Genomic DNA, 18,091 nt, shown 5'->3' on the forward strand with positions numbered 1-18,091 from the left:
AGACTTTGCTGGGATGATTTTTCCTTGTTTTTATTGATTAAAAAAAGCAAAAAGGAGGAAAGCATGAAAAAAAATGCAAAAAAACCGCGGCCAGTGGGCACATACCTCAATTCATCCCAAATATAGCTTTTTCACAACACTTACCGTCACCTTCAATCACACGGTTGCAGTGGAAGCAAACATCTCCAAAGAGCTGAAAATACAAAAATAAAAATTAATTATAATATTCATTTTCCATCAAGCAAAATGTAGACTGTACATTGACCTCTAACCTGGGGATTATTTACAAGAAATTGTAGATTGCCACCAAAGAAAACACAGATTTAGTAGAATGCATCATAGGTTAGTGACAGCCCATAATATAATCAGAATGCACAAACCCCACAGTGTGGGCACTCACCTGGTTGTAATGGGTCTCACAGTAAGCCAGACCCTTTCTCTCATAGTGACGATGGCCCAAAAATGGCTTTTCACACTTCGCACATACAAAGTGCTGCAGAAACAAAAGACAATTGAAATTAAAACCCTGCTCCAATGACTTGAGATATATATTACACATTACGGTGGCCGTGCGCTATCACTGTATGGAGCGGGCTCAGCTCTATTACAAAGCCAGTAGCCATAACTGAAACTAGCTCCAACTGCAGCAGTTCTACCTGTTATTTGCCACAGTCATGTGCCGCAGCGGTAGATTTCCAGATGGCGGCATTCACTTTTGATAGCTGGCAGCAACCCACACAACATGGTTTCAAGATGCCGATTAGTTGCCATGGCAGCCAGGGACTCTCTATAGCCCTTATGTCTGCTATGTGAAAGTTTCTTATGAAGACCAGCCCATGGCCATGCTTCATTGGAGATTGTCTGATTGCGCAATGTACAAAAATATTAAAATATGTATCCTATACAATGAACGAGGAAATGGGGGAGAAAAAAATATGAAAAAAAACCCAAAACGTTAATTGTTCAGTCTCCGTAGTAACAATTCAGCCCAAAAATGTAATTAGAATGATAAAAAAACTTTGTACCCCAAAAATGGCATCAATTAAAACATTAGTCCAAAGCGCACAAACCAAGCCCTCACAAGGCTTTTATCAACCGAATAATAGAAAACGTTACGTTACTGGTGTTAAGAGGACACCAAAAATATTTTTTTTTTTGCAAATCTCCACATTTGCATTCATTACGTAAAAACAAATACAAACAACCCCTTATCTGTTTGATATCAACATGATTGTATTGACCTAAAAAAAATCACGTAATCATTTTGCTAGGTCATTTCAAACCGCACAAAGAAGCTTGTAACAACACGACCCCAAAAAAACAACGGCGAATTTCATTTGTTGATCATTATAGAGACCTGGAAATTTGTTTTGGTCATCAAAGCCCAAAATACTCCACGCGTTGGGCGCTGCACTCTACAGGTTCTTTTACTTCCCATCTTTTCATAGATATTTATTGCACTTTATGCTTTTTAGATGTTTTTAAATTGTGTTTGTTTCTTTTTCTACAATAAAATATTATGAATTTTTGACATTATTGTCCTGGTGATCTCTTTCTTAGCACCCCCCCTTTTTTCGTATCATTCATTGCTCTTATTCCAGGTGTGCATTTGGATGATCCCATCTATATTTATCTTGGTGCCCTCAACCTTTTTTTTCATCTTTTCATCTTAGGCTACTTTCACACATCCGGTTTGAGCAGTGCGGCTCAATCCGGCTGTGAAACCTATGCAACAGATGCGGCGAAAACACTGCATCCTTTGCATAAGTTTTTACATGCGGCCCGTCCGTTTTTTTCCGGTTGCGGCATGCTACTGAGCATGCGCAGTGAAAGAAACCGCATGCGGCGCAATGCGGTTTTTTTGCCGGAGCAAAAGACGTGCCAGGGAACATTCCATCCGGCCGTGGCATCGGCTAAATCTGCCGCATGCGGCAAAAAACGGACTGAACGCAAGCCCATGCGGCACAATACGCCACTAATGAAAGTTTATGCAAAAAAAACCGCAACCGGCGGCAAAAAAAAACGGTTGCGGTTTTTCTGCAGAACGCCGTATTGTGCCACAGAGCAAAAACCGGATGTGTGAAAGTAGCCTAACACACAACATATTTTTTGCATAACATAACATTTACTTTTATAAAGTGGAGTGGACAACCTTTCATTTTGTAGGTCTTAATTTGGCAAGATAATCATGAAGTAAAGATCAAATTATAATGGATCTTTCCAACCAGTTGGGGGCTAAGTAGTGACCCTCCGTAATACATTCATCTAGAGAATCCAAGAAATCAAATATCGCAGTTACTATGGCTCAGATTTGGGTTTTTTATACAGAAACTTTCATAAATCCCACAAATCCCTCCACTAAAAAGCAAATAAGGTTTATGCCACGTGCACACGTGGAGTATTTGGTGAGTTTTTACCTCCATATATGTAGCTGAAACCAGGAGTGGAACAATCGGAGGAAAAGTATAATAGAAATACTTCCCCACTTCTGTATTTATCACCCACTCCTGGTTTTGGCTACAAATACTGAGGTAAAAAACTCACCGAATACTCAGTGGGTGCACGTGGCCTTAGAGGCAAATCAAAACTCAGAATGCTATAAGCAAGGGGCAACAGGATAGGTCCACGGTATCCACCATACACATTTACCGTATTTTTCGGACCATAAGACGCACTTTTTTCCCCCCAAATGTTGGGAGAAAGTGGGGGGTGCGTCTTATGGTCTGACTATAGGGCTGCGGCCGGGAATGTGGGTGCTGCGGTGGAGCGGGCCATCGGGGGCACGAGCAGGCTGCAGCAGCGCCTGCCGTGACCACGTGGGCCCGCTCATTACATATGCACGCCCATCCTCCCGCCCATCATCTCTCAGCGAACATGGCGCTGACAGGTGGGCGGGGTGATGGGCGGGGGGGTGCGCGCATAATTAACAGCCGGCCGTGATCACCCATGGCAACTACAGCCTGGAGTGATCATGTGCGGCTGTATTCACTGCCCCCCGTGCATCATTATCAGCGCGGGGTGCAGTGAATCAGTGTACTCACCCGTCACCACGTGTGGAGCCTTCCCCCTGCAGCATCGCGCGATGTCTTCCTGTCTGTGCCGGTCAGCTGATCTGGTCACTAGCGGCGCGCACAGCGATGACGTCATCGCTGTGCGCGCCGCTAGTGTCCACCAGCTCAGCTGACCGGCACAGACAGGAAGACATCGCGCGATGCTGCAGACGGTGACGGCTCCACACGCGGTGACGGCTCCATACAGCGGCGCTGCAGCTGAGACAGAGATCTTAGCTTCAGGGAGTGAGGAAAGGTGAGTATAAACGTTTATTTTTTTTTTCTGTGCCACAGGCCATATACATGGATGGGGGAATAACATGAGCAGGATGGATGGGGGCATAACATGAGCAGGATGGATGGGGGCATAACATGAGCAGGATGGATGGGGGCATAACATGAGCAGGATGGATGGGGGCATAACATGAGCAGGATGGATGGGGGCATAACATGAGCAGGATGGATGGGGGCATAACATGAGCAGGATGGATGGGGGCATATCATGAGCAGGATGGATGGGGGCATAACATGAGCAGGATGGATGGGGGCATATCATGAGCAGGATGGATGGGGGCATTTCATGAGCAGGATGGATGGGGGCATTTCATGAGCAGGATGGATGGGGGCATTTCATGAGCAGGATGGATGGGGGCATTTCATGAGCAGGATGGATGGGGGCATTTCATGAGCAGGATGGATGGGGGCATTTCATGAGCAGGATGGATGGGGGCATTTCATGAGCAGGATGGATGGGGGCATTTCATGAGCAGGATGGATGGGGGCATAACATGAGCAGGATGTATGGGGGCATTTCATGAGCAGGATGGATGGGGGCATTTCATGAGCAGGATGGATGGGGGCATATCATGAGCAGGATGGATGGGGGCATATCATGAGCAGGATGGATGGGGTTATATCATGAGCAGGATGGATGGGGGTATATCATGAGCAGGATGGATGGGGGTATATCATGAGCAGGATGGATGGGGGTATATCATGAGCAGGATGGATGGGGGTATATCATGAGCAGGATGGATGGGGGTATATCATGAGCAGGATGGATGGGGGTATATCATGAGCAGGATGGATGGGGGTATATCATGAGCAGGATGGATGGGGGTATATCATGAGCAGGATGGATGGGGGTATATCATGAGCAGGATGGATGGGGGGTATATTATGAGCAGGATGGATGGGGGGTATATTATGAGCAGGATGGATGGGGGGTATATTATGAGCAGGATGGATGGGGGGTATATTATGAACAGGATGGGGGTATATGAGCAGGATCATATACAAGGCAGGAGGATCCTTACCAGAATGGGGTACCTTAGTAGAGAATTTGGGGACATTACCCCATAACAGTGTCAGCAGCAGATCCTCGCCCCATAACAGTGTGTCATGACCATATTTTTTGGTTAAAATTTTATTTTCCTATTTTCCTCCTCTAAAACCAGGGTGCGTCTTATGGTCAGGTGCGTCTTATAGTCCGAAAAATACGGTAATCTAAAAATCTAACAAAATCTAAAAAGGAACCACAAATGACCTAACAATCTAAGACTTGGTTCACACTAGTGTTCAATTATAAAAACAACAATTTAAAACTCCTCCAAAAAAAATAAATGAAACAAATATGCATCCATCCTATAAAAGACACAGAAGCGTGCCAAGTGGGGTTTTGGTCATGGGGCTTTCATTTTGACAGCAAAGAGGGGGAAAAAAAAAAAAAAAAAAAAGTATACAATTGTGAACCCACTCTAAGGAGAGGTGAAACACCGTACAGGTCACACAGTATAGATGAGGACATGGTTGTATCTATTATCATGTTTTCATGGTGTTCTCTATACAAGATAATAGGCTGGTTGGTGGCTTCCCATGAATAGTGTAGAATTTATATTTTGCTTGTTCTCCTTCACCCCCTCTTTACCTCCACGTGCCATTGCTTTCCCATAGCGTTCACCACTCGCCCTTCAATTGGTCTCCTGCAGGCTCCACAGATCGGGACTCCCATCTTGTCATGGCAGGGCAGGCAGTACAGTTCTCCTTTCAGTTCCCGAGCGTCAGCGGTGAGCTCCTTTCTAAGAATAGTCACATATGTACACTGAAGCCGATGTCTCTACTAACATTGAACAATACCGCGATCTAGATCCAAGTCTAGATGACAACCTCAGGGAAGAATACAGATACTCTGTTTAATTCTCACTTTTGTCCAGAGATAAGGAATATAAATATGTACTATAAATATATATATATATATATATATATATATATATATATATATATATATATATATATATATATATATATATATATATATATATATATATATATACACATGCACATACAGTATATATTTTTTTTTTAGATATATAACGTATATACCTTTTTTATTACAGAGGCGCACACACACACAGATGCGCACACAGAGGCGCACACACACAGAGGCGCACACACACAGAGGCGCACACACACAGAGGCGCACACACACAGAGGCGCACACACACAGAGGCGCACACACACAGAGGCGCACACACACAGAGGCGCACACACACAGATGCGCACACACACAGATACACACACACACAGATGCGCACACACACAGATACACACACAGATCCACAGATACACACACAGATACACACACACAGATACACACAGATACACACACATATACACACACACAGATACACACACACACAGATACACACACATACAGATACACACACATACAGATACACACACATACAGATACACACACATACAGATACACACACATACAGATACACACACATACAGATACACACATTCATTCTATGGGGCTGTTAAATATGACATTACTATTTACAAAGCTATCATAGTAGGGAGCGCAGCACAACTGTGTCTCCATATTAAACCATACCCGCAGTTGGCACAATTAAAGTGGTCCGGATGGTAAGGGTCATTCTTGAATATTAGTGGCTGCTCATCAATAATGGCGTGGCACTTCTGGCAGATGTATTTCCCCAGGCCCCTGGCTTTCTCCCGGTTGTGACAGGGACGACACAAGTGTCTAAAAGAACAGATTTCATGTTTAAATTATTTGTGCAAGTGGCAAGTAATGGTCACTTTATTGATGTATATAGGCATGTGCTAGGAGGCAGGAAACTGCTGCATGACACTGGATGTTGGGACAGTGTGCAAACCCCTCTCGAGTCGGAGTGTGCGATTGGATTATCTGCTAGTGTGAATTGTATGAGGAGGCCTTGGGACCCCATCAAGGATCACCAACCATATATGTAATACAATTATCAGCATTCCCCCAGTTGGAATGTCTCGGTAACAGAAAAGTTGCACATTTTCAGAATATATGCATCTCTAAGCATTTTCCTTCCAGTGGTGGAAAGTTCTTCAGGAGAATCAATGGGTCGATCAGTATCAGATCAGTGGGGGACGTCACACTCCCAATACTCAAATCAATCAGCTGATACATTGATCTAGAAAATCCAAAAAAAATCAAATTTCACAGTCACGATGGCTCTGGTTTGTTTTTTTTCCAGAAACCTTCATAAATCCCGGTTGGAACCCTCCTTGGGCTCCCAACTTTATTCATAGTGCCATATATTTTTTTTCTTTCCATTAACAATAGCACGACCCACCAATCTAATATAGGCTATCGATATCAAAGTCCCGAAAAACTCGACACATGGAGTCAAATTGGGAATGTTATACCCCGTACGATACGTCAATATGTGACAGCGCCATTATAAGCAAGATCGTGGTAAACGTTTACTTACCGCCTGATACCGGAAGTGACGTGACACGATCACGTGACTTCCGATAGTTGTCATGGTAGCACAGGGTCATGTGATGACTCCTGTACTACACATGACTTGCTTTCACTTTCGCTGTGCCCGCTGCACAGTGAAAAAGAAAGAGAGCGTATATCTGCCGTTTACAGCTGTGTAGCTGTGATCAGCAGATACTGCAGAGCGATCGGATTGCTGATCGCAATAGCCCCCTAGGGGGACTAGTAAAACTAAAAAAAGTTTTAAAAAATTAAAAAAAAACCTAAACGTTCAAATCACCCCCCATTCACCTTATTGAAAATTAAAGGGTTAAAAAAAATAAAAAATATACACACTTTTGGTATCGCCGCGTTCAGAAACACCCGATCAAAATATAAAATCAATTAATCTGGTCAGTATACGGCGTAGCGGCAAAAAAATTCCAAACGCCAAAACGACGGTTTTTTGTCGTCACAACTTTTGCGCAAAATGCAATAAGAGGCGATCAAAATGTGGCATCTGCGCAAAAATGGTACCGTTAAAAACGTCAGCTCGAGACGCAAAAAATAAGCAGTCACTGAGCCATAGATCCCGAAAAATGAGAACGGTACGGGTCTTGGAATATGGCGTAAAACGTGCGCCACTTTTTTCGGACAAACTTCCGATTTTTTTTAACCCCCTTATATAAAAGTAAACCTATACATGTTTGGTGTCTACGAACTTGCACTGACCTGACGCATCACACCCACACATCAGTTTTACCATATAGTGAACACAGTGAATAAAATATCTCAAAAACCATAGTGCCATCGCACTTTTTTTGCAATTTTTCTGCATTTGGAATTTTTTTGCCATTTTCCAGTACACTATATGGTAAAACTGATGGTTTCATTTAAAAGTACAGCTCGTTCTGCAAAAAATGAGCCCTCACATGACCATATTGACTGAAAAATAAAAAAAGTTACGTCTCTCAGAAAAAGAATGGCGAAAAAAAAAACGGAAAGCGAAAAATCGGCCGGTCGTGAAGGGGTTAATCTTTTGATTTCAAAATGTAAGGTAATATTAGTAAAGAACATATCCCATTGAGTGTTATCGGTTATCATCGGTCACTTGCACTGCCTCATTGAATAACATTGGTCCAAGTACTGTCTGATTTTTCACAGATGGCACTCGGACCAAAAATACAGTCATGTGAACCTAACAGAGTAAGGCATTATTGACAAGGATAAGCCGAGCCCAGATTTCATTGGATTTTCATGCCGATCACACTGGGAAATCAATGCCTGACCAGCCTGGGACAGTCACTCACCTGCCTGCATTCTTCACAAAGCCAATGTCTGCCAGGACTTGCTGACAGATATCACAGCGGAAGCACTCAGGATGCCAGCTATTATTCATAGCCTTGATAACCCGGCCAATGATGAATTCACCTGCAGATGGAGGAGAAGGTGACCTTTATTTATGGGCAAACACCAGACATGAATAAGAGCACAGGCGAGGTAATAAAAGCACAAATCAAACACAGAAAAATATACAAAGCGCCTATCTAGGGTAAGAAATGAACACAGCTCACCAGCCGCATGTTTTATGGGCTCTTCACTTAACCCTTTCATGACAAAACTATTTGATCCCCCTCTACTCATTTCAGCAGCCATTACTGTCATTTATTCCACTGATGTGGGTTTATGAAGCCTTGTTTTATCAGGGAGAAATGTTATAATTTTTCGGCAGAGTAAAAATGACTACAATATGGCGGCACAATAGACAACATGATCAATATTTCAGCAACTTTATTTTCATAACCTAAACCAAATTTGGGAAGGTTTCATCTTACAAAAGAGTAATTTATAAAACCAATGGATGAATTTAAAGTCAGGTTATAAGCTTTTATTTACATAACATGGATAAGCGACAGAATTTCTGTCAGGGAGTGTTAGACCACAGAGCCTGGTCTTATGTTAGACCTGTACATAAGTCACCTTCACACAATCATTTATTCTTACAGCGAAGAAGCCTTCTTATTTCATTCCAAGCTGGAGTAAAAGAAGAGTGCAACATGGTCTTACCGTATTAAAATCGGGGGTGACAATAGGATAAGGCTCACCTTGCTGGGTTGTGAAGTCACAACCACTGTATCATACCTGTAAGATAACGGCTGCTACATCCCCACAATGAAGACTGTCGTTGGGTCACCAGATAACTGAAATGTATCTAGGTTGTGGAGAAGAAGGGGTTAATGCCGCGCTGCCGCAGAAAGATCCACATGTTAATGTAAATACGTGATTTTTATTAATTCTACGTGTTTCAGAGATTAAGTCTCCTTCATCAAGACAAAGAAATCACATTGTCAATGTGATTTTTGTCCTTATTGAGACTTGAACTCAAACACGTAGGGTAAATAAAAATCATGTTTTTATATTAACATGTTCATCATCCTGCGGCAGTGTGGCATTAACCCCTTCTTCTCCACAACCTAGATACATTTCAGGGATCTGATGACCCAATGACATCCCTTAGATCTGCATACATTAGAACTGCCGTGCAGACAAAATGTGGCCGGAGAGCCAAAATGGTTTATTCCAGCTAAGATGTTCTGATCTACATCATCCACCTAAAAGAACAAATCCTCCTGTCATCATAGGGGGAAAACCAATACAGATGTTCTCAAACATTCACCATAGCAGGTTCTCCATCTAATAACACTGAGAAACAAGGAAAGTAACACAAAGGGGCTTACCGCATTGATGGCAGCATGGGGCGAAGAGCATCTGGAAGTCATGTTCACAGTACTTCCGTCCCTCAAACTGAAATTCAAATGACGTCACAGTTGTAAGTCACTACACATACATACATACATACATATATATATTAGTGTATATATTATATACATACATCAAGGGTACATCCAATTCTAGCATTAGGCTGGGTTCAAATGAGCATCAAACAAAATTGTCAGTTTTTCGTCCATAAAAAAAAAAAAACCCCAAAGAAACCCCACCTGATTTGTCATCTGTATAACGCAATCCGTATCGCTGTTTTTTCCGTAACTACACGACACTCGTATTGCATCAATTTTTTAAAAAAATAATAAAAGGTGAAATACAGTTTCCTATCATTACCATTGTAATGGATCGGTGAAATATGCAGGGTGTTAAGAAGGAGATCGTTAGGTGGTCTGTTTTTGGCGCACCCATTTACTTTTAATAGCCAAATCTGATCCGGAATGAAGTTGACTCGCCCACTCCAGGGCTATGGGACACCCGGTGCCGGGCCGGACTAGTCCGGGGGTCGTCAGTGGTGGCGGGGCCCGACTCCGTGGCCCTGGTGGGTGTCAATGAATATGGCTGGTGACTTGGGGTGAATAAAGTTTGTGTACGTGACGCAACCTGTGGTATGCGGCTATTAAGCCGCCGCTGCTGTATGAGGCCTCCGGGGTGATGGAATGGCAGCAATGATGGTACTGCTCCCCACAGGTGGAGCGGTGCCCCGGGGCACAGTTGGTGCTTGTAAATGTCTATGCAGAGAAATAACTGAGGCAACACCAGGGGTGCAGTTTCAAGGTCTTCACTCACAGTTCTTGTCAAGGCCTGCAGGAGCCTTTGGACTGCTGGGACCACAGTCAGGGACCTCCGCCAATCCCGGGTAGATCTGGAGTAAATGCCAGTGCACCCCTTTCTCAGCTGACTTCTTAAACCTTGCCTTTGTAGGATGGACCTGGCTCGGCCTCCACAACAGCCTCCGGGCTGGGAGCTCGCCTGTCTGTTATTTGCCCCCTTTCTAGAGGTTCTGCTGTGGGCTGTGGCCCGGGGAGTTAGCAACTTTCCCTGGGCCTCGGTTTTTACTGTTGGAGATGATTTTTCACTCCTCCGGTTTCTAGGGACCGTCCCCTGTTGCAGCTTGATCCCTCGACCGATGTTCTTGTGGAACAGGCCACCACAGCTCAAAAGCGATCCGTGGCCCTGGAATCCTTTCTCTTCCTCTGCTTGGTGTCACCTGGACCCTCTGAGTCCCAGGTTCTTCACCAGGAAGCGTCACTTTCTTCTTTTTAGCTCCTGACTGACTAGAGCTTCCTTACTCTCTCTCCTTCTCCTCTGCCTCCCGCAGACCTCCTCCTCCTTCTCCCCTCTCTCTCAGACTACTCAAACTTGACCTTCCTTTCTCTGTCTGCTCTCTGGTGGCTCCTCCCACCTCCCCAGTTGCTAAGCTGTACCCTATAGGAGCAGGGATGGGTCTTACGGCCCCTCCCAGCATGCAGCATGGGAGGGTTGCTGCCACTCTCCCTGGTCCCAGTGTGTACCTAACAATGGGTGTAGTGTAGATTTGCCTGGGAACTGGCATGTACCCCTTTCCTTACCCAGGATGGGACATCACACCTCTGGATGGGGTGCAATGTCTCTGTGGTGACGGAAGCCTCAGGGGCGCCACAAAAACAAAAAGGATGGAAGTACACGAGGACCATCAATATCAACTACCATATTGGCTTACTTTGATCGGTAAAACAAAATAAAATAAAAATATAGATGCTGGAGAATTTCATTAATGTTGAATTTAGGATTTTTCAGAATCCAGTGGATGGTGTCCTAGGCTTTTTCCTATCACCTTACATGAAGCTCGCCTTTGTACAGGAAACATCTGTACTGTCGGCACCAGGACACGCTGATGCTTGACCTCTCAGCCCATTGTAAAGAGCAAAACATCACTAATTTGCCCACACTCGTCACTTAAGGGGGCTTTACACGCAGCGACATCACTAGCAATGTCGCTAGCGTTCGCACCCACCCGTTTGTGCGTCACGGGCAAATCGCTGCCCGTGGTGGACAAAATCGGTGGTGCGTGTCACACATACCTTCCTAACAACGTCACTGTGGCCGGTGAACAACCTCTTTTCTAAGGGGGCGGTTCGTGCGGAGTCACAGCAGGCGGCCACCAACAGAAGCGGAGGGGCGGAAAGCAGCCGCATGAACGACACTCCCACCTCGTTGCTGCAGGACGCAGGTACTGTGTTCTTCGTCGTTCCTGGGGTGTCACACGTAGCGATGTGTGATGCCTCAGGAACAACGAACAACCTGCGTCCACAACGAGCAACGATATTTTGAAAATGAACGACGTGTCAACACTCAACAATTTAGTGAGTATTTTGCATCGTTAGCGGTCGCTCGTATGTGTCACACGCAACGACGTCGCTAACGAGGCCGGATGTGCGCCACGAATTCCGTGACCCCAGCGATATCTCGTTAGCGATGTTGCTGCGTGTAACGGGGCCTTAAGTGTCACAGCTTGGATCTCTATAAGAGAAGATTCCTCATGTGAGCATAGTTTTCATATAAGGAACAATACAAGAAACATTGATACAGTATTCCTAGTGATGGACCTGAAGAAGGCACTACATGATTCCAAAATTAAAAGCACAAAGACATAAGTCATGCATCTCCCTTTAAAAGTTAATCTACACCCTCCTAAGCCATCTATATGGTCACATATTTTATAGAAAGTTAAGGAAAATTATACCTTGATATCTGCGATTTGATTTCTTATTCCAGAGAAAGCCACCTTTTTCTTAATAGGTAAATCTGCTGTTAAGATCTATGGGTTGGACATAGATCTCTTGTATAATCTGCCTCCACATCTTTTTTTCTGAAAGGAAGTGTTAACAGTGTGACATGTAGCTCAGGAGAGCAGACTGTCAGTCATTACATGTCTCACACTAGTAATGCCCACTTTCATTTAAACAAACTCTGGCGGCAGATTCCCATACATCTTAGAAGCTTATGTACATATTAAGAAAAAGATGGATTTCTCTGGAATAAGACATCAGATCAGAGATAACAAGGTATGAGTTTATTCAGCTTCCTATAACCTACATACCCATATAGACTGCTTAGGAGGGAGGACCCTATTGACAGGAACCCCTCAAGGCACTGCACTATTCATAAAGTATATGTTTATCCTGGTGTGCTCCTTTAAAAGGGAATCTGTCAGGAGGTTTTTGCTACTTCATCTGAGAGCAGCATGATGTAGGCAAAGAGAGACTGAATCAAAGACTGTATCACATCGTTTGATTGTGTCTTAGGCTAGGTTCACATTTCCGTTGTTAAGGATCAGTCACAATCCGCCGCTCTGATAAACAATGCAATCCGTTTGGCGGATTCCGTTGTTTCCCATACACTTGTATGAGCGGTGGATTGCGACTGATACCCTAGCATTGCATCCGCCGCCCGACTGATCAGTGACCGCCGGGCGGCAGGAACGCATCTTGTAACGTTTTTTGAGCCGCGGAATCTTTATGTTTTCACTGTGCATGCTCAAATCTTGTGTTTAATCATTTAAATGAATGTTCGGCCGCCGAGAGAGAGACAATCAGCTAATCTCCCGGCCGCCGGCTTTTGAGAGTGATCAGCTGATCGTCCAGCGGCCGGCTTCTGTGAACAATCAGCTCATCGCTCTCAAAAGCCGACGGCTGGGAGATCAGGTGATCGCTCTCAAAAGCCAGCGGCCGGCTATTGTGAACGATCAGCTGATCGTTCTTGCTCTCTCTCTCATTTTACAACCCTTTATCATGACAATGAATTCCAATTCTTGTCACCCGTTGTACAACGCATCAATCACAAGCGTCAAGCAATGCATGTGACTGATGCAAAACAACGGAAATGTGAACCTAGCCTTAACCGCTGCACCCAGTAAGGTTTCAGGTTTAGCACGCAGCAGAGCTCAGAAAGTTGCCCCCACCCACATCAGGCTCTCTATACACTTTGTTGTACATTGACAGTGATATGCTGATCACACGAGGGGGCGTGTTGGACTGCCAGCCAAGAGGCAATGTAATCCAGCAATGATAAGTTACTGGTGTAAGTAAACAACACCACGGACCTTAACGAGAGGCATCGCTGAAATATCTGTATTATCCCTTACAGTATGCTGTCCTCAGATTACTTAGCAAAAATCTGCTGACAGATTCCGTGATGAGAATTGTGGTTGATGCTCAGATTCCATAATACTGTGAGGGTTTCTGCTCCTTAATGCTATAAATGGTGATACAGCAGAAAGAAGAACTAAAGTGTAACATGGGCACCATCCTGAAAAGGAAACCTGGCGTAATCTGTAAAAATAAGAGCACATCACAAATTTTATTAGTGTGAATAGCAACTTCATGTCATAATGTTGTGCACCTTTAACTTACTGATCAATGGGACCCCCAATAACACTGACAATGAAACTGAACAGAGCAAATTTGACCCCATTCTTGGTCTATGGGGGGCATTGTCAACTGCCATCTAAAGCAGTCTCACAGACATGGAAATTGAGCAATGGTGCTTGAACTCAACCTCATTCAGATGGGGCTCTGCATCTGTTCTGGGAAATACAATCAGTAAGTTGTCCCATATCTGATGGTTTAGGGGTAACTTAATTATGGGTAAACCCACTATGTCTTCCACAGCCCCTAACCTCTAGGTGACTCAAACTAATTATCTTTGTATTCGTCATGCTTTAAACTATTTTGATCATATAAAAGAAATGACAAGCAGCTTAACCAGTAAAAAAGGCAACCATTACATAATCTAAGCCCGCTAAGGCTGCTTTCACACTAAGTTTTTTTTTTTTTTTGTTTTTTTTTTTAACTGCAGCACAAATGGATTTTTTGCTGCAAAGCCGGATCCATTACAAATGTGTTGTCATTTCAATACATTTGCAATGGAATCGCGCCAATATGCGGTCACATGCGGTTCCGTGCGGCACACACTGGATCCATTGCTTTGTAGTATTTTACCTTTTTTCGAAAACGCTACTTGCAGCGTTTTTGTCCTCAGGCAAAATACTGCATGTCAATGGATCCGTTAGATTGCGGCGGTGGATCCTTGTGCAGTTTGCACCGGAAGTCGCCGTATCCTGATAGACACAAGATCCTGTTGTCTGTACTACGAATGCCCAGAAAGCAGCCTGGCATGGTCAGTACAAAAATCTCTCTCTCTCTCTCAGACAGAAGACCAGGATCGTGGAGGGGTGAGAGGGAGTAATAAAGATGGAGTCCCTAAGTGTGTCTGTGTATTTATTTCTAATAAAGTATTTTGTCTGTGTGGAGTCTTTTTTTTTTTAACCCTTTATTGGAGATTCTTAATGGCCGCGTAAAACTTGGCCTGACATTAAGAATCTTGGGCTTTATACCAGCTGGTAAAACAAAGCTGGTATTAACCCCTTATTACCCAGCATGCCACCCGGCACCAGGGCTGCTGGAGGAGTCTAATACAGCGCCAGAAGATGGTGCTTCTAACAAAGCGACATTTTCTGGGGCGGCTGCGGACTGCAATTCGCAGCGGGGGGGGGGGGGGGGGGGGCAGAAAGCTTGGACCACCCTGCGGTGCAAAATCCAATCCCCACCTGCCTAATTGTATTTGGCTGGACACAAATCGTTTTTTGGGGGATTTTTTTAAACTATTTCATGAAATAATAATAAAAAAAAAAAGGCCTTCCTATATTTTTGGTTCCCAGCCGGGTACAAATAGGCAGCTGGGGGTTGGGGGCAGCCCGCTGTACCTGGCTAGCATACAAAAATATGGCGAAGTCCACGTGATTTTTTTTTTTTTTAGTCTTTCGGCAAAAAACTTTAAAAAAAGGACTTCCCTGGATTTTTTCATTGCCAGTGAAGGTAGCACCAAGCAGTGGGGGTTAGCAGTCAATATTGACATGGCCTATCGAGCACCTGAGCATTTTACTGCTCACTCATCTCTGACTCCAGTGTCAGCCGTTTACTTGTTCTGTGTCCCGCTCCATCCATCGCAGCGTGTGCGGGCTGTGAGGTCAGCTGAGTTCGGCCGGCACTGGAGTCAGCTGATCTGAACTCAGTTGACCTCACAGCACGCACACTCTGCGATGGATGGAGCGGAACACAGAACAAGTAATCGGCAGACACTGGAGTCAGCTGATCTGATTACTTGTTCTGCTGGCTATGCGGTCAGGAGTTCAGCTGAGTTCAGAACAGCTGACTCCAGTGTCGGCCGAACTCAGCTGACCTAACAGTTCGCACACGCTGCAATGGATACAGCGGGACACAGAACAAGTAATTGGCCGACACTGGAGTCAGCTGATCTGAACTCCGCTGACCTCCTGCCCACACAGCCCGCAAACGGTCACACGTGATCAACAGCGGGCAGTGACTGCTGTTAACCTGCATCCATAGAATGTGCGGGCTATGAAATCATGAGTTCAGCTGACACCCGATCAGCTGACTCCAGTACCGGACGATAAATTCTGCGTCCCACTGCATCCAGGATATGGTAAAACAACAATTGCGGTTGCATGCGTTGCACTTTAAAAACACAGGATCCTGTCAAATGCGGTTTGCGGTATTTTACCTACAGTTAAAAAACCGTAGTGTGAAAGCAGCCTCACCTGCAAAAAGCAAAGGAGATTCTAAAGTTCTGAATATGAGGATAGCGCAGGCAATCCCTTCATTATGAGATGAAAAAGATCCAAGCAAACGGCCATGTTGGACACTTACTTCCCAACCAGGTTGCAACAAATACAAAGCAAACCTAGTATATAAGTGGCCATCTAAAGTGATTAAAAGGGGTCCAGCATGCTCAAACAAATAAAAAAAAGGAGGTATTATCACATTAATGATCATGTGCTACTAATGATGACCGAGTGCTCGCCACACCTGCTTGATACTCATTCAAGCATCGGGGTGCTTAGTACTTGGCCTAGTGCCCCAGGTGTTGGGATGTGTCATTCATCAGCGATCCGACACAAAAAGGTGGCTCCCTTCAGTGAATGATGGAAACCGGCACCCCAGTTGGAGCCGCTTGCAGTCTCTGAATGCCTCTCACTGGGGGTAATAAAAAAAAAAACAAAAACAACCCACCCTTCCCCAGAAATGCTGTTTTTGGCTGGCTGTGTGAGAGGAGAATCAAAAGCGCCAAATAATTGACTTGCGTTACACAAGTTGAGCCAGTCAAAGCCTCTGATCTGAGGAGGTCCTGCGCTGGCGCACTTTGATCTGCCCTTAGCAAGACAGATCAAAGCATTGTAGTGCGCCTGCGCAGGACCTCAATGTCGGCGCGTGCGCATGACATAGGATGCGTCATGCACCCAGGCTTCAGAAGGAGGACCAAGATGGCTGAAAGAGAAGGCACCACACCCAGAGAACGGAGACACCCATCTGACCCATCAGCACCTCACCGACCGTTTAGGTAAGTATTATAAAGTCATTTTTACGCTCTACATAGCGGCCTGGGCTCTTATATATACCATGTTAGAATGCTGTATATAAGAGCCCACTGGTTGTGGCCACAGCTTTTAGGCCCCAAATCTGCAAGACAGGTTCCTTTTAAAAATAAAAACCTTGGGTGATAAGTCAACAACCCCTTTTTAAACTACTAGAGAAAAAGACCCTGCTTGATAGCCGACAATATGGCAATACCAACAAGACAAGTAGAAAACGTCTAAAACAGACAATTGGGATTTTCAACAGACTTCCAATAAAAGAATATGGAGCATTGTCAGTTATGTATGTGACTAATGCACCAAATATAACCACAACTTCTAACCCACTTGTGTACATAGCAGCAGAGGGGTATCGGCCTGTATTTTCCTGTGGGGAGGCTCACGGGACACATTCAGGATTCTGAAGTATCCCCTTATCTGTCAAATGCAGCTTCCTTCCTGAACCAAGATCAACCGTATATATAGATTTGTGAAATACAGTGACGATAATGTACTGTAGTAATGTGGTACATGAGTAACAAACAATAGATGACACACTAAGGTGCGGCGCTGTGCTGATCTACTGTTCTAGATCTGCCGATAAAGCTCGCACTCAGTGGTGGGCAGCCAGACCCACAGCAGATATGTCCCTTCTGCCACGTGTGGTAGGATCTTTAGTCCTCAGTAAAATTCCACACAAAAATGGCCGTACAGCCACTGGTTATTATTATATGTGGTATTAATAGAATATAAAGCTCCAGCTATTACCTCGTAGAAGAGCCCCTCCGGGAACTGCTGGAAGCACTGTGCGCACACAAAGCACTGCTCATGGTACAGCTCTCCATTACTGTTCACAATCTTCTCTGCAGGGGCAAAGCCAGACCTACAGCGCTCACACATCGCATTCGCCAGAGCATTCGCCATGTTGCTGTAAGAGAGGGAAAGGGGAAGACATTTGTTATCACAGGTTTGTAAGAATAGCAAATACCCGTACATCACACTGGCCAGACACAGAACAATGGTGACTACTACTCATGCCCTGCTCACACCATCCATGTGCCTCATAGCCCAGTAGGCACC

The 18,091-nt window shown here is 44.6% G+C and overlaps 1 protein-coding gene across 6 annotated transcripts in view; it reads right to left on the reverse strand.

The window, feature by feature from the left end:
- LIMS1 (LIM zinc finger domain containing 1) overlaps positions 1 to 18,091 on the reverse strand; it is a 107,490-nt gene that overhangs the window by 11,015 nt on the left and 78,384 nt on the right. For all 6 annotated transcript variants that reach the window (XM_075336447.1, XM_075336445.1, XM_075336443.1 and 3 more), the window contains exons 2-8: positions 17,780 to 17,939; positions 9,552 to 9,618; positions 8,124 to 8,244; positions 5,950 to 6,099; positions 4,978 to 5,128; positions 401 to 493; positions 145 to 193 (exon numbers count right to left, since the gene is read on the reverse strand). In XM_075336447.1, coding sequence (XP_075192562.1) covers positions 145 to 193; positions 401 to 493; positions 4,978 to 5,128; positions 5,950 to 6,099; positions 8,124 to 8,244; positions 9,552 to 9,618; positions 17,780 to 17,939 — 791 coding nt within the window. The remainder of the gene's footprint in view (positions 1 to 144; positions 194 to 400; positions 494 to 4,977; positions 5,129 to 5,949; positions 6,100 to 8,123; positions 8,245 to 9,551; positions 9,619 to 17,779; positions 17,940 to 18,091) is intronic.

The sequence above is a fragment of the Anomaloglossus baeobatrachus genome, chromosome 2, assembly GCF_048569485.1.
Source record: "Anomaloglossus baeobatrachus isolate aAnoBae1 chromosome 2, aAnoBae1.hap1, whole genome shotgun sequence".
In the NCBI taxonomy this organism is placed as follows: domain Eukaryota; kingdom Metazoa; phylum Chordata; class Amphibia; order Anura; family Aromobatidae; genus Anomaloglossus; species Anomaloglossus baeobatrachus.